This window comes from Mustelus asterias, chromosome 8, assembly GCF_964213995.1.
Source record: "Mustelus asterias chromosome 8, sMusAst1.hap1.1, whole genome shotgun sequence".
Taxonomy (NCBI): Eukaryota; Metazoa; Chordata; class Chondrichthyes; order Carcharhiniformes; family Triakidae; genus Mustelus; species Mustelus asterias.
This window is the reverse complement of record NC_135808.1, coordinates 17,360,368-17,384,664: the sequence shown is the minus strand read 5'-3', so window position 1 is coordinate 17,384,664 and position 24,297 is coordinate 17,360,368. Positions and strand designations below refer to the sequence as shown.

Sequence of the window (24,297 nt, the reverse complement as noted above, 5' to 3'; positions counted from 1 at the left end):
GTGACCCTGAGCTCACCTTACCCGCCACTGCCCTCACCGCCCCTGTACTTGCTGACCTACGTCGGTTCCCTGTGCGGGCAAGGCAAGAAAGTCCTCATCCTTCCTTGTTAATTTAACCCCCTTCACGTCCTCATCTCTTTCCGTCCTTGTAACCTCCTCTGCAACCCAAAGACCCTTTGTTGGGACCACTCCACATCTCCGAGTCTGGCTCATTGGGATTTCCACTGGCGGCTGGAGCTTTCAAGCAGCCAACAACCCAAGCTCTGGAATTGCTTCCCTGATAGCCTTTTCACCCCTTTCTCCATCTGTGGGATGTCCCTCCCCACCAAACTGATCTTCCTCCCCACACACCCCCTGCTCCACGCCTCTCCACTTTGAGGAAGGACTTGTTTACCTGTGTCTTTATGTGAGTCGCTCTCAGCTCTTGTCTGATCATTGCAGCTGCGGAGCGCCCAACTGGGATATTTTGCTCAGTTAAGGAAGGGCTTGATATAAATACAAAGAGTGAAGAAAAGTCCAGATTTGTCCTCAGTGCTGTTGGCTTAGAGCTGCAGAGACTCCAAACAGGATTCCAGACATCTCAGCAGCCCTGTCTGAGCTGTGCTCGACATTGAGTTTGTACAAAGTCACTGGTGCCCAGGAATGTTGGAACACGATGAAGGTGGAATGGGATGAAGGGTTAGGAAGCCAGAAAGCAGCCAGGGTCAATGGGCCTTGAGTTCTATGAGGGTGATTGGCACTGAGTTCAGGAGGCAGAGGCGACCAGGTACCGCGGCCTATGGATTGCCCTCCGAATGCATGTCTGTTGCGTTCCTCCCGCCAAAATTGCCGCCGGTGGGGCGGGTGGGCATGATGACGAAAAGGAAGATCCCCGACAGGACCAGGGCCACGGTGAACAGCAGCACGAAGCCGATGGCCACATAGTAGCACCAGCTGGAGCGGACGGGCAGCCACTCGGGGTGTCGGGGCGCCGAGTCGGCGCTGCGCGGTGCCGGCTGGCCCACATCCAGGCTCATGCTGACGCTACTGAGGTGGACGGGCTTGAGGAAGGAACCGGGCTCCGGGCTCTTGGTGTAGAGCTTGCCCTTGTCACGGCTGAAGCGGATGGACGGGACGCTCTGCATGCCGGAGGGCAGGCGCTGCAGGATGTCCTGGTTGTTGTCCAGGGCTGGTAGCCCCTTGCCCGACGGCAGCGGGGAGGCGTGCCGGCACATGGGGCACGCCACTGAGTTGACATTCTCCGAGGAGACGTTGATCCGGGCCAAGCACTCCAGGCAGAAGGTGTGGCCGCAGCTCAGCAGCTTGGGAAGCTTGAAGACGTTGTCAAATGAGCTGAAGCAGATGATGCATTCGAGGTCGGAGTGGGTGGAAGGTGTGACCGGAGGGTCCGCGGTGGCGATCTCTGGGCTTTCCGCCATGGTTGGGATATCTGTGTGGAAAAAATATTGGGGCAGTGATCAGTCGAATGTTTGATCTTTATTCATTCAAGGAATGTGGCTTCACTGGCTAGACAAAACTTTATTCCTTAATCGTCCACCTCCACCCCAGCCTCGGCTCATCTGCTCACCCAGGGCTTTGTTACCTCCAGGTCTGACCATTCCGATGCCCTCCTGTCCAATTTCCCAGCTTCCATCATCCGTGACCCTGAGCTCACCTTACCCACCACTGCCTAATGATGATAATTGCCCCTTGAGAAGGTGGCAGTGAGCTGACTTCTTGAACCGCTGCAGTCCGTGTGGTGTAGGTACACCCACAGTGCTGTTAGGAAGGGAGTTCCAGGATTTTGACCCAGCGACAGTGAAGGAACGGTGATATATTTCCAAGTTGGGATGGTGAGTGACTTGGAGAGGAATCTCCAGGTGGTGGTGTTTCCATGTATCTTTTTAAAATTAATTTATGGGATACGATTGTCGCTGGCTGGCCCAGCATTCATTTCCGACAATCGACAATGGTTCCACAGTAATAATTAGAGATTTTGTTTCCAGATATTTTTTTTATTGAATGACTTACCTGGAAAATAACATGAGCAGCCTGGGAATGGAGGGATACAAACGATTGGTCTAGTTGGACCAAGGAGCGGCACAGGCTTGGAGGGCCGAAGGGCCTGTTTCCTGTGCTGTACTGTTCTTTGTTCTTTGTTCTTTGAATTCAAATTCCACCATCTGGATTCGAACCTAGGTCCCTAGAACATTAGCTGAGTTTCTGGATTAATAATCTAGCGATAATACCACTAAACTGTCCCTCCCCTAGGTGTCATACTTTATTTTAAAGCTCTCCTGTGATGCGGGATGTCCCATTACACAAAAGGAGCTGCAAAAATGTACATTGTTGTTGTTGTTGTAGGTAAGGTAGACAAAGAAACACTGGTTCCATGAGCTCACAGTAGACAAGCGAGGGGACACCAATTTATGATTTTGGGCAAAAGATTCAGACAGCTGGTTTTAAAGCAGCAAAGAGTCGTGACCTAGAACCTGCTGCCTATAATGCTGATGGAGGTGGAGGTGATTGATGATTTCAAAAGGATATTGGATGGCCACTTGAGGGGCAGAGACTTGCGGGGCAGCAGGGATACAGTGGGGGGGGAATGGGACCAACTGGGTCCCCCAACAGAGGATGGGCCATAATGATGCCATGATGAGACGACCATTCAGCCCATCAGGCCTCTGCCAGCTCTTTGAAAGTCCCAGTTCGTCACACTGCCCCGGCCCTTAGGCCCAGCTATTTTGTCCGTTCTTCCAACTCCATTTTGAATGCAATTATTGAATCTGCTTCCACCAGCCACTCTCAGACTAGACATCAAGGACAACCTCTCCTCATTTCCCCATGGGCTCTTTTTTCCAATCACCCCAATGTCCTCGCTTTACTGACCCTATCCTCTATAAGGCTGTTGAGATTGGGGTACAATTTGAAGTGAGGAGCAGGGCATTCACTTTAAGATTGACACTGGTAGAATTTTTTTATATGAAGATATTAAGGGTTATGGAAACAAGTCAAGTAGAGTTGAGCTACAGATCAACCATGATCTAACTGAACGACAGAGCTGCTCAGCAGGGCTGAATGGCCTCCTCCTCTTCCGAAATGTTCTCTATCAACATCCTGGGGATTACCATTGACCAGAAATTGAACTGGACTAGCCATATAAATATTGTGGCTCCCAGAGCAGGTCAGAGGTTAGGAATCCTGCAGTGAGTAACTCATCTCCTGACTCCCCAAAGCCTGTCCACCATTTACAAACACAAGTCAGGAGTGTAATGGAATACTCTGGATGTGTGCAGCTCCAATAACACTCAAGAAGCTCAACACCATCCAGGACAAAGCAGCCCCACTTGATTATAGGCGGCACGGTGGCACAGTGGTTAGCACTGCTGCCTCACAGCACCAAGGATCCAGGTTCAATTCCGGCCTGTCTGTGTGGAGTTTGCACTTTCTCCCCGCGTCTGTGTGGGTTTCCTCCGGTGCTCCAGTTTCCTCCCACAGTCCAAAAGATGTGCGGGTTGGGTTGATTGGCCATGCTAAATTGATGCTAGTGTCAGGGGGTTTAGCAGGGTAAATACGTGAGGTTACAGGAATAGGGCCTGGGTGGGATGCGGTCGGTACAGACTCGATGGGCCGAATGGCCTCCTTCTGAACTGTAGGGATTCTATGATTGATACCCCTTCCTCAAACATTTAATCTCTCCACCACAGACACAGTGGCAGCATCTACAAGATGCACTACAGGAGCTCACCAAGGCTCCTTAGGCAGCACCTTCCAAACTATGACCACTACCATCTAGAAGGACAAGGGCAGCAGATGCATGGGAACACCACCAGCTGGAATTATCCTCCAAACCATCCTGACTTGGAAACATATCTCTATTCCTTCACTGTCACCGGGTAAAAACCCTGGAATTCCCTCTCTAACAGCACTGTGGGTATACCTACACCACACGGACTGCAGCGCTTCAAGAAGGCAGCTCACCACATCTTCTCGAGGGCAATCAGGGATGGGCAATAAATGCTGACCTAGCCAGCGAAGTCCATGTCCGATGAATGAATAAAAGAGGCCAGAATTCGAGGAGTGCAGATATCTTGTAGGGTTGTGGGGCCGGAGGAGATTGCAGAGGTAAGGAAGGACAAGGCCATTTGAAACAAGATGAGAATTTTAAAATCAAGGTGTTCAATGTCAATTAGCACGCAGAGGGATGATAGCGGGAGCGACTGTGAATCAGGAGGCAGAGTTTTAGATGACCTTATGTTCTCAGAGGTTTGAATGTGGGAGATCAGCCAGGGGGCCATCGAAATTGAGAAGCTTAGAGGTAACAAAGATATTAATGAGGGTTTCTGCAGCAGATCATCTGAGGCAGGATGAAGACGAGTGATGTTACTGACGTGGAAATAGGTGGTCTTAGATAGAGCACAAAGATGAAATTGGATACTCATCTCTGGATCAAATGCGATGCCAAGATTGTGAACAGACTGGTTTAACCTCAGACTGTTGCCGGGGAGACGGCCAGAGTTGGTAGTTAGGGAATGAAGCTTGAAATTAAACTATCATATTCATCTACGCCTCTATTAATTCTCCACTCAATCTCCTTTGATCCAAGGAAAACAATCCCAGCCTCTTCAGCCTAACTGTGTAGCTAAAATCCTTCGTCCCGTGAATTCTGGTGAATCTCTTCTCAAGGGTACGTCTCTCCTCCTAAAGTGTGGTGACCAGAACTGGATGCATTACTCTAATTGTGGCCTAACTGGAACTTTATCAAGGTTTATCATTAACTCCCCTGCTTGTATATCCCTTCTTAACAGCACTGTGGGTGTTCCGACACCAGATGGACTGCAGCGATTCAGGAAGGCAGCTCACCACCACCTTCACAGGGGCAATTAGGGATCGGGAATAAATGCTGGGGAGGTCTTGTGGCGCACTGGGTAGCATCCCTGCCTCTGAGCCAGAAGATCCCGGTTTGAGTCCCATCCCAGTGCTTGAAAGCCAAGGAAGGTGCGCTCCTAACGTGGTCAAAACAGGTCGAATGTGCCAACCTGCAAAATCCTTCCAAACACACCGATGGCTGGTGGTAAGAATGGGAGAGACATGATGTGGAGTGGCCCCTGGAGACAGACTAGCAACCTGCTCCGGGAATTACTAGCGACGGAAACAGTCATAAGTCTGCCTTGGTGCACCACTCGGTGTGGGAAGAGAATTGGAACGGAATAAGTACTGGCCTAGCCAGCGACTCACACATCTTTTGATCGAATAAAGAAAGATTACACTTGGCTGACTGCTCTCTCAATGTACCCTGCCATCTTTAAAGATCTATGCATATGAACACCACCCCCGACAGCTCAGTGAACCTTGAGAACTGTGCCATTAAGTCTCCATTGCCTTTCTTATTCTTTCTACCATCATTCTTCTCTTTGTTAATTGGATGTATTTAAGAAGCGGCTGATATAGCAGTTGGGGCAAATGGAAACAAAGGTTATGGGGAAAAAGCAGGATTAGGCTATTGAGTTGGATGATCAGCCATGATCGTAATGAATGGTGGAGCAGGCTCGAAGGGCCAAATGGCCTCCTGCTGCTCCCATCTTCCATGTTTCTATGTTTCTATGTCAGATCTCTCTGCTGTCATTTCTGTACATCTGAAAGTGGTGCCCCCAGCACTAAACCTTGGGGAATATCGCCCTGAAAGACAACCGTTTACCATCACTCGTTGTTTTTCTTTCTTCAGTCAATGTTTTATTCGAACTGACAGTGAACTTCCTATCCTCTGAGCTTCAATCTTTTTCACTAGCCCTGTATGTGGCATTTAGTTCATATAGACATCCATCCCATTCTCTTCAAGAATTTTCATAGAATCATAGAATCCCTACAGTGCAGAAGGAGGCCATTCAGCTCATCGAGTCTGTACCAACACCAATCCCACCCAGACCCTATCCTCTTAACCCCACACATGTACCCCACGAATGCCCCTGACACTAAGGGGCAAATGAGCATGGCCAATCCACATAACCTGCACATTTTTAGAGTGTGGGAGGAAACCGGGGTACCCTTAATGAAGGGTTTTCTGCCTTTTACAATTCTGTGCTGGCTCTTCTTAATGAACTCAAACCTCTCCAAATGTGCTTTGACTGTTTTCTCTCTGATTACTGCTTCTAAACCTTGCCCACCCACCGATGTTAAACTGACCAACCTGTTGTTACTAGGACGGCCGTTCTCCCCTTTCTTGAGTTAAGATATCATATTTACTATTCTCCAATCTTCTGACATTTCCTCCATATTGAGGGGAGGTTGGAAGGTGATGGTGGACTCTTCTGTGCATCACTCTCAATTTCTTTGACAACCTTATCCACTCTAAGCAAAGCCAGCCTTCCCGGTACATCCTTCCCATTTAATTTTCGCCACATCCATTACCTTAGCCATCTCCACTTCCACAGAATCCCCTTCCTGGGGCAGCACAGTGGCACAGTGGTTAACATTGCTGCCTCACAGCGCCAGGGACCTGGGTTGGATTCCTGGCTTGGGTCACTGTCTGTGTGGCGTTTGCACATTCTCCCCAGATCTGTGTGGGTTTCCTCCAGGTGCTCCGGTTTCCTCCCACAGTGCAGAGATGAGGGTTAGGTGGATTGGCCATGTTAAATTGCCCTTAGTGTCAGGGGAACTAGCTAGGGTAAGTGCATGAGGTTGTGGGGATGGGGCCCGAGTGGGATTATGGTTGGTGCAGACTTGATGGGCTGAATGGCCTCCGTCTGCACTGCAGGATTCTATGATCTTAGTAAACACTGTCACAAAGTACTCCTTAGTATTCTAGCCTTGTCGTGCACCTTGAAGGAGATACCACCATCTTTGTCCATGATAAGATACAGACCACCTCTTAATATGGAAGAAGGTGGTGGTGTCGTGGTATTTGCAATCCAGCAGTGACCCAGGCTAATGCTCTGGGGACATGGGTTCAAATTCCACCACGGTAGAACTTGAATTCAGTTAATAAATCTGGAATGGTAAGCTAGTCTCAGTAATGGTGACCATTAAACTATCATCGATGGTCATAAAAACACATCTGGTTCACTAATATCTTTTAGAGAAGGAAATGTGCCGTCCTTACCCGGTCTGGCCGACATGTGACTCCAGAGCCACAGCAATGTGGCTGACTCTTAACTGCCCCTCTGAAATGGCCTGGCAAGCCACGCAGTACAGGGGAAATTAGGGATGGGCAATAAATGCTGGCATTGCCAGTAATGCCCACATCCCATGAAAAAGAAGAAAGAAAAGTTACTACCCGCTTACTATTTACAGGCCAGGAGAAGGTATTGGGGTTCATTTTTATGTTTCTGTGCTTTAAGATTTGTTGAATCTTGGTGTTATGCAGGTGGGTGAAAGTAAATATGAAACAATGATTCTAAAAAGGAAGGTTCTGTATTGTGCACGCAAATACAGAATAAATTTAAGATCAAAGCTGCTCCCAGACCTTGCCCGACCAGAAATCATTGAAATGTTTGAGTTTTGCTGAGAAGATGGTGGAACTTTCTAAGAAGTCATTGTTTGTGCAACTGGGTGGAATGCCAGACATTTGATAGTCAACCACACCACGTTTGCCCAAGGCATTCTGAGGCATTCTTGGTAAGGACGCTAAGAGTCAACTGCATTTGAGTCATGCTTGGAATGGAGATGCCCAAGTTGCCTTGTGCCAACCCATAGGTTTTTTGTTTTCAATTTATCCTTTCAGGGGATGTGGGAGTTGCAGACTGGGCCTGCATTTGTTACCCATTCCTAATTGCCCCTTGAACTGAATGGCTTGCTTGGCTATTTACCATAGAAGAACCATAGAATCCCTACAGTGCAGAAGGACGCCATTCAGTCCATCAAGACTCACTGAAAGAGAATCTTAACCAGGACTGCCCCCCCCACCCCCCCACCCCCAAGAGTCCCGGAGAGCTTACACTGTAAGTGATACAAGAGGCACCCACATACTGTTGCAAAATTACACCCTACAGACAGACTCTGAGCATCATCTGATCACCCCACTGTCGCTGTTCCCGATAGTATCAGGGTCTGAATAACAGCCTGTCCCAATCATTATTGTTTCTGCTGGTACCAGGCTCTGAATCATAGTTGTATGGCTTTACAGCACTGAGAGAGGCCCTTTGGCCCATCTTGTCTGTGCTATCTGTTCCATCTATTTTGGCCCCATTTCCCAGCAGTTGGTCTGCAGCCTTGTATGCTATGGTATTTCAAGTGCTCATAGAAACATAGAAAATAGAAGCAGGAATAGGCCATTCGGCCCTTCAAGCCTGATCCGCCATTCATTTTGATCATGGCTGATCATCAAATTCAATATCCTGATCCCCCCTCCCCCCCATATCCCTTTAGCCCAAAGAACTATATCTAGTTTCTTCTTGAAATCACACAATATTTTGGCCTCAACTACTTTCTGTGGTAATGAATTCGACACATTCACCACTCTCTGGGTGAAGAAATTTCTCCTCACCTCTGTCTTAGAAGGATTACCCCTTATCCTCAAACTATGACCCCTAGTTCTGGATTCCCCCGCCGTCAGGAACACTTTTTCTGAATCTACCCTGTCTAACCCTGTTATAACGTTATAAGTTTCTATGAGATCCCCTCGCATTCTTCTAAACTCCAGTGAATATAATCCTAACTGACTTAGTCTCTCCTCATATGACAGTCCTGCCATCCCAGGGATCAGCCTGGTAAACCTTTACTGCACTCCCTCTATAGCAAGGACATCCTTCCTCAGATAAGGACACCAAAACTGCACATAATACTCCAGGTGTGGCCTCACCAACGCCCTCTACAATTGCAGCAAAACATCTCTATCTCTATAATCAAATCCTCTCGCTATGAAGTTCAACATACCATTTGCCTCCTTTGTTGCCTGCTGTACCTGCATGCATACTTCCAGTGACTGACGCACGAGGACACTCTCTGACGATCTGCCTCTCTCAATTTACACACATTCAAGTAATAATCTAAATGCCTTGTAAATGTTGTGAGGGTTCCCATCCTTTCAGGCAGTGAATCATCGCCGTTTCTGCTGGTGTCAGCGTCTGAGTCCCCTCGCTGTCACTCTCCCTGCTGTTCTCAGGATCCACATCGCCCTACATCCACTGCCTACGCTGGTATTGGGATTTCTGTATGTGCACGGTCACTGTCCCTGTTGGCAGCAGGGTTTGAATCAGACTTCCCGAGCAGTCTGGACAGACAATGGGTATTTTGGAACAAGAATTTATGAGCTGTTGGTAATTTACAGAGTGCACGGTCACTGTCTTTCTTCCAGTTTCCTGTACGTCAATGGGAAAGAGGCACTGACTTTTATGACAGTTTCTGAATGTTCCAGTAAACATCAAAATGTCGGAACCGCATGAAATAAAAGGAGAGGGAAGGGTTTCATTTCACACTGCTTTTCTCCTGGCCACATGCCACTGACTTACAGGTAGCTCTCAGAGCCTCGGCAACTGAAAACTGACTGATCCCAATGGTGTGCTTAGTTACAGCGCACAGACCTGTGACCTGAAAGGGATAGTTCAATTAAACAGACCTTAACAAAAGAGTAATGAACAGAGTCTCGTTGTTTAACAGTCCCTTATTTGTTGCAATGTCCTGGCATTTAACACGCATTCAACTGCAAAATTAAGGACCACATATTTGATGAGAGTTAAACTTGAGAGATGCTGCAAGCCTGAAGCAAATTAGAAATGTGAGATGGGTTTCAAAGTTAAATTAACACATTCTTGTGAAAGGGGACAGTGGCAATTCACATCCTGATGTACAACTCCTGTCCCAGCACAGTTCTGTTGGTATGACAAGACTGTACAATATAGTAGTGTCAGTGCCATACACTGATACAGTACAGTGTGATACACTGATTCAGTACAGTCAGTACCAAACGCTGATACCCTATAGTACAGTCAGTGTGATACAGTGCACTACAGTCAGTGTGATATACTAATTTAGTGCATCACAGTCAATTTAATATCCTGATACAGTAGTCAGTGTGATACAGTATAGTCAGTGTAATACACTGATACAGTACAATCAGTGTGATATACAGTCAGTGATACACTAACACAGTACAATCAGTGTGATACAGCACACGACAGTCAGTGAGATACACTGATACAGTAGTCAGTGTGATACAGTATAGCATAGTGTAATATGAGTGGAATGGTGGCGCAGTGGTTAGCACTGCTACCTCACAGCTCCAGGGACCTGGGTTCAATTCCCGGCTGGGTCACTGTCTGTGTGGAGTTTGCACGTTCTCCCCATGTCTGCATGGGTTTCTGTGGAGCTCCGGTTTCCTCTCACAGTCCAAAAATGTGCGGGTTAGGTTGATTGGCCATGCGAAATTGCCCCTTAGTGTACCAGGATGCGTAGGTTAGAGGGATTAGCGGGGTAAATAGGTGGGGCTCTGGGGATAGGGCTTGGGTCGGATTGTTGTCGGTGCAGACTCGATGAGCCGAATGCCTTCTTCTGCACTGTAGGGATTCTTTGATTCTATGATTCTATGATAATGCACTAGTACAGTACAGTCAGTGTGACACCCTAACACAGTACAATACAGTCAGTGTGATATACTGATTCAGTTCAATACTGTCACTGGTAGTGACTGTCACAAGAACACAACATTTAAGAGCAGGAGTAGAATATACAACCCTCGAACCTACTCTGCCACACCATAAGATCATTGCTGATCTGATTGTGGCCTGAACTCCATTTTCCTGTTTGCCCCCAATAACCCTCAACTCCCGTGTCGATGAAAAATCTATCTAACTTAACCGTGACCATATCCCATGAGTCACAGCCTCCACTGCTCTCTGTGGAGGAGAATTCCACACATTAATCAAATTCTCGGAGTAATTTATGCTCATCACAGCTTTAAATGAGAGACGACTGATTTTTAAATGGTGAACATTCTCTGAGCTGCTTCCAATGGAAGTCAGTCCCTCCTTAAGTAACAAGACCAAACTGTACAGGATGTGGTCTCACCATGCTCTGTACAATAACAGCCACACCTCCCTACTTTTACTCCCCATCCCTCTTGCAATTAAAGTCAACATTCCACTTGCCTTCCGAATCACTTGTTGTACCTGCATATGAACTTGTGATTCATATACCAGGACACCCAGATTCCTTGTAACTTCAGAGTTATGCAGTTTCTCTACTTAAATAATATGCTGCTTTATTTTGTTCTTTCTGCCAAAGTGGACAAGTTTATAATTTCATGAATTATATCTCCATCTGCTGTACTTTTGCCCACTCACTTCACCTGTCTAAATCCCTTTGCAGGCGCTTTATCTACCTTTGTGTCATCAGCAAATTTAGCAATCGTACACCCATTCGATCCCAAGTCATTGATGCAAAAATGTAAATACTTGAGCTCCCAACACTGATCCCTGTGGTATCCCACTGGTTATAACTTGCCAACCCAAGAATGACTCATTTATCAGTGCTCTTTGCTTCCTGTTAGCTAACCAATCTTCTATCCATTTGGTTTATTATTGTCACATGTATTAATATACACTGAAAAGTATTGTTTCTTGTGCGCTACACAGACAAAGCATACCATTCATAGAGAAGGAAATGAGAGGGTGCAGAATGTACTGAGTAAGAGATAGAATCCATGCCAATGTGTTACCCCCGATACCATGAACTCTTATCTTGTAGAGTAACATTTGATGTGGCACCCTGTCAAATGCCTCTTGGGAATCCAATCTACATCATGGGTTCCCCTTTATCCATCTTATTTGTTACTTCCTCACAGAGTCAATCAAACATGATTTCCCTTTCACAAAACCATGTTGACTGTCTCCTCGTATAAGTTTCTAAATGTCCTGCTATTTTCTCCCTAATAATGGATTCTTGCATTTTCTCTGACAGATGTTAGGCTAGCTGGCCTATAGTTGTCTACTTTCTGTCTCCCAACTTTCTTGAATAGAGGCGTTACATTTGTGATTTTAAATCCTCAGGGGCCTTTCCAGAATCTCAGGATTTTACTGTACTGAACTTTAGTTCTGATCATTTTCCCAGTAATCTTTCCTTAGTGATAATGATTGATTTAAGTTTCTCCCTCCCTATTACCTCTTGATATTCAAATGTTCTTGGGATTTTTTTTGTGTCTTCTACAGATGCAAAATACTTCTGCCATTTCCCATTATTAATTCCTCAGTCTCACCCTTTCTTAACTCTCACTTTGGTTACAGTTCTACTTTTTAAATGCTTGTAAGAAATCTTGCAATTGTTTCCTTTATATGTCGAGCTCGCTTTCTCTCATGCTAAGGGAAGGTGATAACCTAGTGGTATTATTGCAGAATTTTATTAATCCAGAAACTCAACTAACTTTCTAGGGACCCGAGTTTGAATCCCGCAATGGGAGATGGTGGAATTTGAACTGAATAAAAAATATCTGGAATTAAGAATCTACTGATAACGATGAAACCACCGTTGATTGTCGGAAAAACCTATCTGGTTCACTAATGTCCTTTAGGGAAGGAAATCTGCCATCCTTACCCGGTCTGGCCTACATGAGACTCCAGAGCCACATCAATATGGTTGACTCTCAACTGCCCTTTGAAGTGGCCTAGCAAGCCACTCAGTTTCAAGGGCAACTAGGGATGGGCAATAAATGCTGGCCAGCCAGCGATCCCCATGTCCCACAAATGCATACATAAAAAATCATTTCTCCTTCCTTCTTTCTTTTAGTTATTATTTGCTGGTTTCTAAAATCTGTCTGATCTTCTGACCTACCATAAATCTTCACAGAATTCAACGTTTTTCTTTCAATTTGATAGTATCCTTAACTTCCTTAGTTATCCACACATGGTGCATCCTTCTCATTCTTTCTAAATGGAATGTACATTTACTGAGTGGCAAAATATCTCCTTAAATGCCTGCCACTGCTTTTCTACTGTCCTATCTTTAATTTAGTTTTCCCAGTTCACTTCAGCCAACTCTGTCCTCATACCCTTCTAATTTTCCTTGTTAACATTTAAGATACAAGTTTTAAACCCACATTTCTCAGTCTCAAACTGAATGTGAAATTATATCATGTTAAGATCATTGTTGCCTAGAAGCTCCTTCACTATAAGGTCAAAATCCTGCTTCATTGCACATTACCAGGTCTAAAATAGCTTGCTCACTGATTGGGATATGGGCTTTGCTGGCCATCTATTCATTGTCCATCTGTCATTGTCCTTGAGAAGGGAGTGCTGAGCTGCAATCCATGTGGTGTAGGTACACCCATAGTGCTGTTAGACAGAGAGTTCCAGAGATTTTGACCGGTGACAGTGAAGGAACGGCTGATATATTTCTAATCACGAGTGAGTCACTTGGAGGGAAACTTCAAGGTGGTAGTGTTCCCAGGTATATGCTGCCCTTGTCCTTCTAGATGTTAGTGGTCGTGGGTTTGGAAGGTGCTGCCGAAGGAACATTGGTGAGTTCCTGCAGTGCATCTTGTATATGGTGCACATGGTTGCCAATGTGAGTCAGTGGAGGGATCCAATGTTTGTGGATTGGGTGCCAAACAAGTGGGCTGTTTTGTCCTGGATGGTGTCAAGCTTTTTGAATGTTGTTGGCACTGCACACATCAAGGCAAGTGGAGAGCATTCCATCACACTCCTGACTTGTTCCTTGTAGATGGTGGACAGGCTTTGGGGAGTCAGGAGGTGAGTTACTTGCTGCAGGATTCCTAGTCTCTAATCTGCTCTTGTAGCCACAATATTTATATGGATAGTCCAGTTCAGTTTCTGGTCAATGGTAACCCCCAAGATGTTGATAGTGGGGAATTCAGTGATGGTAATGCCATTGAAAGTCAAGGGGACTGGCCATATAAATACCTTGGCTACAAGAGCAGATTAGGGACTAGGAATCCTGCTGTGAGTAACTCATGTACTGACTCCACAAAGCTAACCACTGTGCCACCGTGCCGCCCTTGATGAAGCAGCTAAAGATGGTTGAGCTGAGGGCACTATCCTGAGGAACTCCTGCAGTGACGTCCTGGATCTGAAATGATTGACCTCCAACCATCACAACCATCTTCCTTTGTGTCAGGTATGACTCCAAGCAGTGGAGACTTTTCTCCTGATTCCCATTGAGCCCAGTTTTGCTCGGTCCCCTTGATGCCACACTCTCACCTCTGGAGTTCGGATCTTTTGTCCATGTTTGAACTAAGGCTTTAACTAGAACATACTGCTCTAAGAAATCCACCCGAGTGCACTCTGTGAACTCATCTTCCAATCTGGCTTTGCTAATCTGATTCACAGCTGATGCAGCACAGGATTAGCAATACAGCTGGTGGAGGAGTGTATGACTGTTGGTGTGGTCCAGCCGATAAAATACAGCACATGTATGTCTGACACAACTAATACAGTACAGTAATATCAGTGTGACACAGTTGATATAAGAACAAAGAACAATACAGCACAGGAACAGGCCCTTCGGCCCTCCAAGCCCACGCCGCTCCCTGGTCCAAACTAGACCATTCTTTTGTATCCCTCCATTCCCACTCCGTTCATGTGGCTATCAAGATAAGTCTTAAACGTTCCCAGTGTGTCCGCCTCCACCACCTTGCCCGGCAGCACATTCCAGGCCCCCACCACCCTCTGTGTAAAATACATCCTTCTGATATCCGTGTTAAACCTCCCCCCCCTCACCTTGAACCTATGACATCTCGTGAACGTCACCACCGATCTGGGAAAAAGCTTCCCACCGTTCACCCTATCTATGCCTTTCATAATTTTATACACCTCTATTAGGTCACCCCTCATCCTCCGTCTTTCCAGTGAGAACAACCCCAGTTTACCCAATCTCTCCTCATAGCTAAGCCCTTCCATATCAGGCAACATCCTGGTAGACCTCCTCTGCACTCTCTCTAAAGCCTCCACGTCCTTCCGGTAGTGTGGGCAGCATGATACAGCAAATACAGTACAGCAGTGTCAGTATAATACAGCCGATTCAGTCTAGTACCTTGTACTAGTGAAGCCACATTTAGAATACTTGTGCAGTTTTGTTCTCCTTATTTAAGGAAAGATATATCATTGGAGGCAGTGCAGAAGCAGTTTACGAGGGTGATCCCAGGAATGGAGGGACTGGCATATGAGGAAAGATTGGATAGGTTAGGTTTGTACTCCTTGGAGTTGAGAAGAATGAGGGATGATTTGATAGAAACATATCAAATTCTTAGGGGATTAGACAGGGTAAATGTTGGAGGATGTTTCCACTCATGGGAGAGTGTAGGACTAGGGGGCATAGTCACAGAATAAGGGGGTGCTGATTTAAGACAGATTTGGGGAAGATTTCTTCTCTCAAAGAGTGGTGAATCTTTAGAATTATTTATCCCAGGAAGCTGTGGAGTCTGAGTCTTTGAGATAATCCTAACTCCAGTCTGCTGTGGGCTGTTAGTAGAAATCGGATCACACACACAAAAAAAAACGAATGGTTAGGAAATATGTCACCACTCATTCTTAAAAAAACAAACAAGCAATTCAGAATAACTTTTTATGACAGGCGTTGGGAGAAAAATCAGTGTGGTTTGAACTGATCCCCACCTCCTCACCACCTCCTGTCCGTATCACTTCATATCCTTCCTTAGATGAAATGCATCAAATTTTACGCTATACTCCAGTTTTGGCTGAAGCTGAATGTTGTAAAAAGTTGTCACATCCCTTTTCTTTATGGTACTCTGTTGATAAATGCCAGGCTCCTGCAAGTCTTTTTAACTACTTTCTCAACCTGCACTGCCACCTTCAACAATTTGTGCGCATTTACCACAGCTCCTCCCTCCCAAATCCTCTGCTCCTGCTCCCCCCTTCAGACTTGTGCCTATTATCTTATGTCAATTCTCCTTGATCTTTCGACCAAAGGGTATCAATTCACGTCTCCATGTAATCATTTTTATCTGTCACATGTCTGTCCATTGGGGTGGCATGGTGGCAGAGTGGTTAGCACTGCTGCCTCGCAGCGCAAGGGACCTGGGTTCGATTCTGGCTTGGGTCACTGTCTGTGTGGAGTCTGCACGTTCTCCCCGTGTCTGCGTGGGTTTCCTCCGGGTGCTCCGGTTTCCTCCCACAGTCCGAAACACGTGCTGGTTAGGTGCATTGGCCATGCTAAATTCTCTCTGTGTACCCAACCAGGTGCCCGGAGTGCGACGAGGGGATTTTCACAGTAACTTCATTGCAGTGTTAATGTAAGCCTACTTGTTATATGAATAAATAAACTTTAAAACCATTCCAGCGGCCCAGTTTATGCTCTCTTAAAGCTTCATCTTCTTCAGGTCTCACAGTACATTCAAGTTTTGTGCCATCTGCAAATTTTGAGATTGTCCCCTGCTAGGGTTGCCATCCAACCAGGACTGGCCTGGAGTCTCCAAGAATTGAGGATCCATCTCCAGGACACTGCTGTGCTCAGCCTCGGAGAAAGAAAACTTCGGGGAAAGTTTTACAAATGCTTTTCTTTGTCATTTTCTTTGAAAATTTCTTTTCACCAGAAAGGAAAAGATTTAAAATGGGATTGGGGCAGGGAGGGAGGGGGGTAGGGGGCAGTCACGAAAGGCCCTCTGGCTGACAGTCAGGCATCATCCAATTGGGTAACGGGTATTTTTACTTTCCAAGGATGGGTGTTTTGGCCAACTAATGGCTGGAACATGGGGGCAAGTCACATGATGAAACCCACCAAAGAGCTCACCAAGACTCCTCAGATAGCATCTTCCACACCCATGACTGCTACCGTCTAGAAGGACGAAGGCATTGGATGCATGGCCACACCAACACCTCCAGCTTCTCCTTCAGGTCTCTCACCATTCTGACTTGGAAATATATCAGTTGTTCCTTCACTGTTGCTGGGTCAAAATCCTGGCCTAGTGGTATTATCGCTTGACTACTAATCCAGAAACTAATATTCTGGAAACAGGTTTGAATCCTGCCACGGCAGGTGGTGGAATTTGAATTCAAGAAAAAAAATCTGGAATTAAGATTCGACTCACAATCAGGAAACCATTGTCGATTGTTGGAAAATCCCATCTGGTTCACTAATGTTCTTTAGTGGAGGAAACCTGCCGTCCTTACCCAGTCTGGCCTACATGTGACTCTAGAGCCACAGCAATGTCTGAAATTGCCTAGCAAACCACTCAGTTCAAGGACAACTAGGGATGGGCAATAAATGTTGGCCAGCCATGATGCCCATATTCCATAAATGAATAAAGGAAAAGAACAGCATTGTCGGTGTATCTATTCCTCAGGGATTGCAGCAGTTGAAGAAGGCAGCTCACCACCAACTTCTCAAGGGACAATTAGGGATGGGCAATGAATGCTGGCCTAGTTGGCAAAGTCTACATTCCTTAGAGGGAAAAAAGGCCACTCAGTTCAAGGGCAATTCAGGGTGAGCAACGAAGAATGAGGAAGAATAAAGCATCAGAATGGATGGCCGTGGAGTACGTACTTCCCCATGTGACCTCTGGCTCTTTCACCAATCAGCCTCAGTCTGTATCCCCTGATTACTCACTCTTCCACAGTTTCTCTGAACTCCTCTATTGACTCTCTGAACTTTCTCCATCCCATAGGAGAACAGCAAGTTAGGATGAATCAATAAATTTTGCTTCATGCAGGAAGTGTAGAACTTCCTGGGATTTTTCCATTCCAACCAAATCACTTTCCCGAATGAACCTACATTTCCTTCATTGCAACATGATAAATACAATACTGCATTGAACTGCCAAACATTGGAATGTCCCTGGGTTCTGTGAGCCCCTACACAAATGCAAGTCTTCCTTGAAATATATTCAATTCATAGAATCCCTACAATGCAGAAGGAAGCCATTCAGCCCATCGAGTCTGCACCAACCACAATCCCACCCAGACCCTATCCCCATAACCCCATGTATTTACCCTAGCAGGTCCCCCTGACACTAAGGGACAATTTATCATATTCAATGCTCCTAACCTGCACATCTTTGGACTGTGGGAGGAAGTCGGAGCACCCAGAAGAAATCCATGCAGACACGGGGAGAATGTTCAAAATCCACACAGTCACCTGAGGTCAGATTTGAACCCGGGTCCCTTGCTCTGTGAGGCAGCATTGCAAACCATTGTGCCGCTGTGCCGCCAAACCTAACAGGCTGGACAGACTAGATGCAGGGAGGATGTTTTCCCTGTTTGTGGAATCTAGAACCAGGGGGCACAGTCTCTGGATATGGGGTAGACCATTTAGGACTGAGATGGGGGGATATTCATTTTCACTCAAAGGGTGGAATTCTGTGGAATTCTCTGCCACAGAAGGCTGTGGAGGCCAAATCACTGAATATATTGAAGAAAAAGATAGTTTATTTTAGATTTTAATGGCATTTAGGGGCATAGGTAGAAAGGGGGAATTTGACATTAATTTGACATATGTTTTCCCCGAGAACTGACCTTCAGAGGAAGCAAATCAGGAGCAAGAGATCACTCTCCCAGAAGGACAAAGAATGTCATAAAACTTGGGAAATGACTGGTCCTTGCCTGAACTGGTCTTGTACACCCGAAAGTGGAACTCCAGTTTGGACCAGTACCAGTCATTTCCCACATTTTGCTGGTTTGTCTTTTGGGGAAGGACCCCCAGGGGAAAGGCCACTGTCTAAGGTCCTCCTATTGTGGTAGGTGGAGGGGTGAGAACCCGTGTAAAACTGTTCAGGAAGTATGTTTGACATGTGATGTTAGTGTACCTTTAAGAAAGTTTTTTTTAAAAACACGATTTCTGCAGATCTCATAGCTTCCGTGATGTCATTGTTGCCAGCTTGACTGGAAATGTCCTTTTATTGAGACTTAAGTGGCTTAAATGGGGTTGTTTGTGTTTACTCTGGGATTATTTTTACGATCCTGCATTGTTAGGAGGACGGTCATCTGTTTTTGGACAGTTTTTTTTCAGTTTGGAGCTGCAGGGTTGGGTTTTAGAAAGGATAGCAAGCTAAAAAGAAGTGTTTGTCCTCTCTCTCCGTCATTTTGAAACTTCTGTTGGTTAGCAGAAAACAAGGACCTTGATTTCCTGAAGAGTGAAATTCTGCTATTGCTGGGGGCTGGATCAGAGTCTCTCTGTCATTTTGGGAAGCTGTCTTGTCTTCGAACTGTTCTGAGTCTCAAGCACATTTGACTGCAGAATTCAACTAACAGCCTCAATCCCAGTATCACGTGAGCCTTGGTCTATGTGGTGTTGAACCTGTTTAAAGGGTTGTTTATGGAGGTTGGTTTGATTGGGACAGCTTATATATATATTCATTAAGAGTTTTACACTATTGTGGTTGTTTCATTTTTGTTTGTAATCGATAAAATCGATAAAAGGTGACCAAAGAGGTGGATGAGGGTAAAGCAGTTGATGTGGTGTATATGGATTTTAGTAAAGCGTTTGATAAGGTTCCCCACGGTAAGCTATTGCAGAAGATACGGAGGCATGGGATTAAGGGTGATTTAGTGGTTTGGATCAGAAATTGGCTAGCTGTAAGAAGACAGAGGGTGGTGGTTGATGGGAAATGTTCATCCTGGAGTTCAGTTACTAGTGGTGTACCGCAAGGATCTGTTTTGGGGCCACTGCTGTTTGTCATTTTTATAAATGACCTAGATGAGGGCGTAGAAGGATGAGTTAGTAAATTTGCAGATGACACTAAAGTCGGTGGAGTTGTGGACAGTGCAGAAGGTTGTTGCAGGTTACAGAGGGACATAGATAAGCTGCAGTGCTGGGCTGAGAGGTGGCAAATGGAGTTCAATGCGGAAAAGTGTGAGGTGATTCACTTTGGAAGGAGTAACAGGATTACAGAGTACTGGGCTAGTGGTAAGATACTTGGCAGTGTGGATGAACAGGGGGATCTCGGTGTCCATGTGCATAGATCCCTGAAAATTGGCACCTAGGTTGATAGGGTTGTTAAGAAGGCGTACGGTGTGTTAGCTTTTATTTGTAGAGGGATTGAGTTTCGGAGCCAGGAGGTCATGTTGCAGCTGTACAAAACTCTGGTGCGACCGCACTTGGAGTATTACGTACAGTTCTGGTCACCGCATTATAGGAAGGATATGGAAGCATTGGAAAGGGTGCAGAGGAGATTTACTAGGATGTTGCCTGGTATGGTGGGAAGGTCTTATGAGGAAAGGCTGAGGGAATTGAGGTTGTTTTCGTTAGAGAGAAGAAGGTTAAGAGGTGACTTAATAGAGGCATACAAGATGATCAGAGGATTAGATAGGGTGGATAGTGAGAGCCTTTTTCCTCGGATGGTGATAGCTAGCACAAGGGGACATAGCTTTAAATTGAGGGGTGATAGATATAGGACAGATGTCAGAGGTAGTTTCTTCATTCAGAGTAGTAAGGACGTGGAATGCCCTGCCTGCAGCAGTAGTGGACTCGCCAACATTAAGGGCATTTAAATGGTCATTGGATAAACATATGGATGATATTGGAATAGTGTCGGTTAGATGGGCTTTAGATTGGTTTCGCTGGTCAGCGCAACATCGAGGGCCGAAGGGCCTGTACTGCGCTGTAATGTTCTATGTTCTAAAAGTTCTAGCTAAATTTCTTACTGTACATGTTGACTATATTCTTAAAATAAACTTTGTTTAATAAAAGCTCCCTAATGGGTCATTTGAATCATACCTGAAGTGAAGCCTATCATGCTTATCCTAGCCAAATTCAAGATACAAAATTTATGACCCAGGCGGCCTCCATAAAACACTTTGGAGTTTCTGACCTGAACCATAACAGACATGAATATGTTGCAAATATAATCTATAATTGTAGTCAGGCACTTCATATTGTATTGAAAGGCATCCAATTATATTGCAAGTTAAGTATATTTTTGTATTTTACGGGATGTGTGCATCGCTGGCTCGGGCCAGTATTTATTGTCCATCCTAATTGCCCCTTGAGAAGGTGGTGGTAAGCTGCCTTCTTTAACCGCTGCAGTTCATGTGGTGTAGATACACCCACAGTCCTGTTAGGGATGGACATCCATGATTTTGACCCCGCGAAGGAATACAGTGAAGGAACAACAATATTTTTCCCAAGTCAGGATGGTGAGTGATTTGGAGGGGAACCTCCAGGTGGTGGTGTTCCCAGGTATCTGCTGCCCTTGAATTTCGAGATGGTTGTGGTTTTGGGAGGTGTTGTATAAGAAGGCTTTATGGGTTCCTGCAGCACATCTTGTAGATGGTGCACGCTGCTGCCACTGTTCCTTGGTGGGTGGTGGGGGGATTGAATGTTTGTCGATGGGGTGCCACTCCAGTGGGGCTACTTTATTCTGGATGGTGTTGGGTTTCTGGAGTGTTGTTGGAGCTGCACTCATCCAGGAAAGTGGAGAGTATCCCATCACATTCCTGACTGTGCATTGCAGTCATGATGTGGAGATGCCGGCGTTGGACTGGGGTAAGCACAGTAAGAAGTCTCACAACACCAGGTTAAAGTCCAACAGGTTTATTTGGTAGCAAATACCATAAGCTTTCGGAGTTTGCTGCTCCTTCGTCAGATGGAGTGGTCTCTGTTCTCCAACAGTGCACAGACACAGAAATCAAGTTACAGAATACTGATTAGAATGCAAATCTCTACAGCCAGCCAGGTCTTAAAGGTACAGATAATGTGGTTGGAGGGAACATTAAACACAGGTTAAAGAGATGTGTATTGTCTCCAGACAGAACAGCTGGTGAGATTATGCAAGACCAGGGGCTAGCGATAGCCAAGTTCCGCACACATGAGGACGGCCTAAACCGGGATGTTGGATTTATGTCACATTATCAGTAACCCCCACAGCTTGCCCCTGGTCTTGCAGAATCTCACCAGCTGTTCTGTCTGGAGACAATACACATCTCTTTAACCTGTGTTTAATGTTCCCTCCACCCACATTGTCTGTACCTTTTAAGACCTGGCTGGCTGTAGAGATTTGCATTCTAATTAATATTCTGTAATTTGATTTCTGTGTCTGTGCACTGTTGGAGAACAGAGACCACTCCATCTGACGAAGGAGCAGCAAGCTCCGAAAGCTTATGGTATTTGCTACCAAATAAACCTGTTGGACTTTAACCTGGTGTTGTGAGACTTCTTACTGTGCATTGCAGACAGGGGGCAGGCTGTGGGAATTCAGGAGGTGAGTTACTCCTCGCAGGATTCCTAGCGTTTGACCTGCTGTTGTAGCCACAGTATTTATATGGCTAGTCCAGTTCAGTTTTTGGTCAATGGTAACCCCTAGAATGTTGATAGTGCGGGATTCAGCGACGGTAATGCCATTGAATATCAATTGTCTTTGAGTCGGCAATGGGGATGGCCAGGCACCTTCTTGAACTGTTGCAGTCCATGTGGTGTAGGTACTCCCACAGTATTCTTAAGACATTGATACATTTGAACTGGTCGGTAATGCACTGTTACGAATTTGGTAAAGCAAAAATTAAAAACCGCTCTCCTTCCCAACTGGGTGTTATCCCCCCCAGAGACCACTTTCCCCACATCCCAAAATCGCAACACATTCACGCACTGGGCTCCATGAAACAACTGGGACAAAGTGATTATTAAACAGGTAACACTTGGGACGTGCTCTCTATCTCCTGGTTCACTGCCTTCTTTTTGCTCCCAGTTCCTCCTTTTGTTTCAACTGTCACTGCGAGAAGTAATTTATATCAACTGTCACTGCTGGAAGTAATTTATATCTGGGGCAATCGGTGACAGTTCTTGTGCTGAGTGCCTGCAGCTAACCCTGAAAATGCTCATTTTGCAAGCCAGCAAATTACCTGCTTATCTTCTGACTGTCTCTCTTTCGGATTGTCCTCCGGCAGTTCCTATCCTAATTGAAAACTATTTTTGTCTGTTGCTGTTACTGCACGTTGCGCCCAGATGTCCCGCTCACCTGCTGCTGTCTCTGAGCTAGTGGCTGTGCAATTATTTTCCATCTCCTCGCCTGTACTCGCTTCCAGCTTCTCTTGACCGCCTGTTTCTGCGATGCGGGGGGCACATTCGGAACTGGCCCGTCGGTATTCCAGAGGCTGCTGACTTGCTTCCTCTCTCTCTCAGTGACCCAGTGTTGTAGCTGCTGTTTCTTAGTAACCCAGTGCTGGGGCTCTTCTTCTGTCTCAGTAACCCAGTGTTGGAGCTCTGTCCTGTTGTGTCTCAGCACCCAGAATTGGAGTTCTGTCCTGTGTCTCTGTAACCGTGTTGGAGCTCTGTCCTGTAAGTCTCAGCAACCCAGAGTTGGAGTTCTGTCCTGTGTCTCTGTAACCCAGAGTTGGAGCTCTGTCCTACTGTGTCTTTGTAACCCAGAGTTGGAGTTCTGTCCTGTGTCTCTGTAACCCAGAGTTGGAGCTCTGTCCTACTGTGTCTTTGTAACCCAGTGTTGGAGCTCTGTCCTGTGTCTCTGTAACCCAGTGTTGGAGCTCTGTCCTACTGTGTCTTTGTAACCCAGTGTTGGAGCTCTGTCCTACTGTGTCTTTGTAACCCAGTGTTGGAGCTCTGTCCTGTGTCTCAGCAACCCAGAGTTGGAGCTCTGTCCTGTGTCTCTGTAACCCAGTGTTGGAGCTCTGTCCTGTGTCTGTGTAACCCAGTGTTGGAGCTCTGTCCTGTGTCTCTGTAACCCAGAGTTGGAGCTCTGTCCTGCTGTCTCAGTGTCGGGAACCTGTGTCCGCTGTTTCTCAGTAACCCCGCATTGGAGCTGTGTCTCAGTAACCCGGTGTCGGGGCAGACGATATGACAGACTTGGTTCCCGTTGATTCTCAGAGTACAATTTCTCGGATTAAAGCCACGCAGCGGCTCTGCCCTTATTCCACCCAGGATCAGGTAACAAGGATGTGTTCACGGGGCGTTCCGCACCGCTTAGGAGGCCGTTCTGATGAGCCGGTTGACTTGCCTCTGAGAAGCCGGTTGAACTAAAGGCATGTGGCTTGGCTCCTCACACCCAGAATGCCTGTGAGCTGGTCCAGCCTGTTCCACCTGTTGCCTCTGGCGCACAGAATGCACGCTGGCTGGCTGCCAGGAAGCTACAAGCCCAGCTCAGGTACTGTCGGAGGGGACAGGGGGATGGGCAACTGGAGAGGGAACTCACATAGTGAAGAGACATACCTGATAGTATTGGGCAGGAGGACAGCAGAGAGACGGAGCTGCTATTCTCCCTTAACAGCACAGAGACTGCACATCAGGGAAATTGTGCGAGAACTGTATAACCACCCCCTCCCCTGGTTGGGACACAATAAAAGAAAGATTTTGCAGTGTTTCTCCCTTCAGCCCATCGATGTCTCAAAGTGCTTTTGCAGACAACAAAGTACTTTTTTGAAATGCGGTCACTGTTGTAATGTCGGATAGGCAGCAACCAATTTATACACAGCC

General features: G+C 46.2%; 1 protein-coding gene across 1 annotated transcript; it reads right to left on the bottom strand.

Annotated features, from left to right (window-relative positions):
* Window positions 1-299: 299 nt before the first annotated feature.
* LOC144497836 (RING finger protein 225-like) lies at window positions 300-23,070 on the bottom strand. Its single transcript, XM_078219277.1, has 2 exons — window positions 22,829-23,070; window positions 300-1,429 (listed from the first exon to the last, which is right to left on the bottom strand). Exons 1-2 carry the CDS (start codon window positions 22,869-22,871, stop codon window positions 777-779), a joined length of 696 nt encoding a protein of 231 aa, XP_078075403.1. The 5' UTR covers window positions 22,872-23,070; the 3' UTR covers window positions 300-776.
* Between the last annotated feature and the right edge of the window lie 1,227 nt (window positions 23,071-24,297).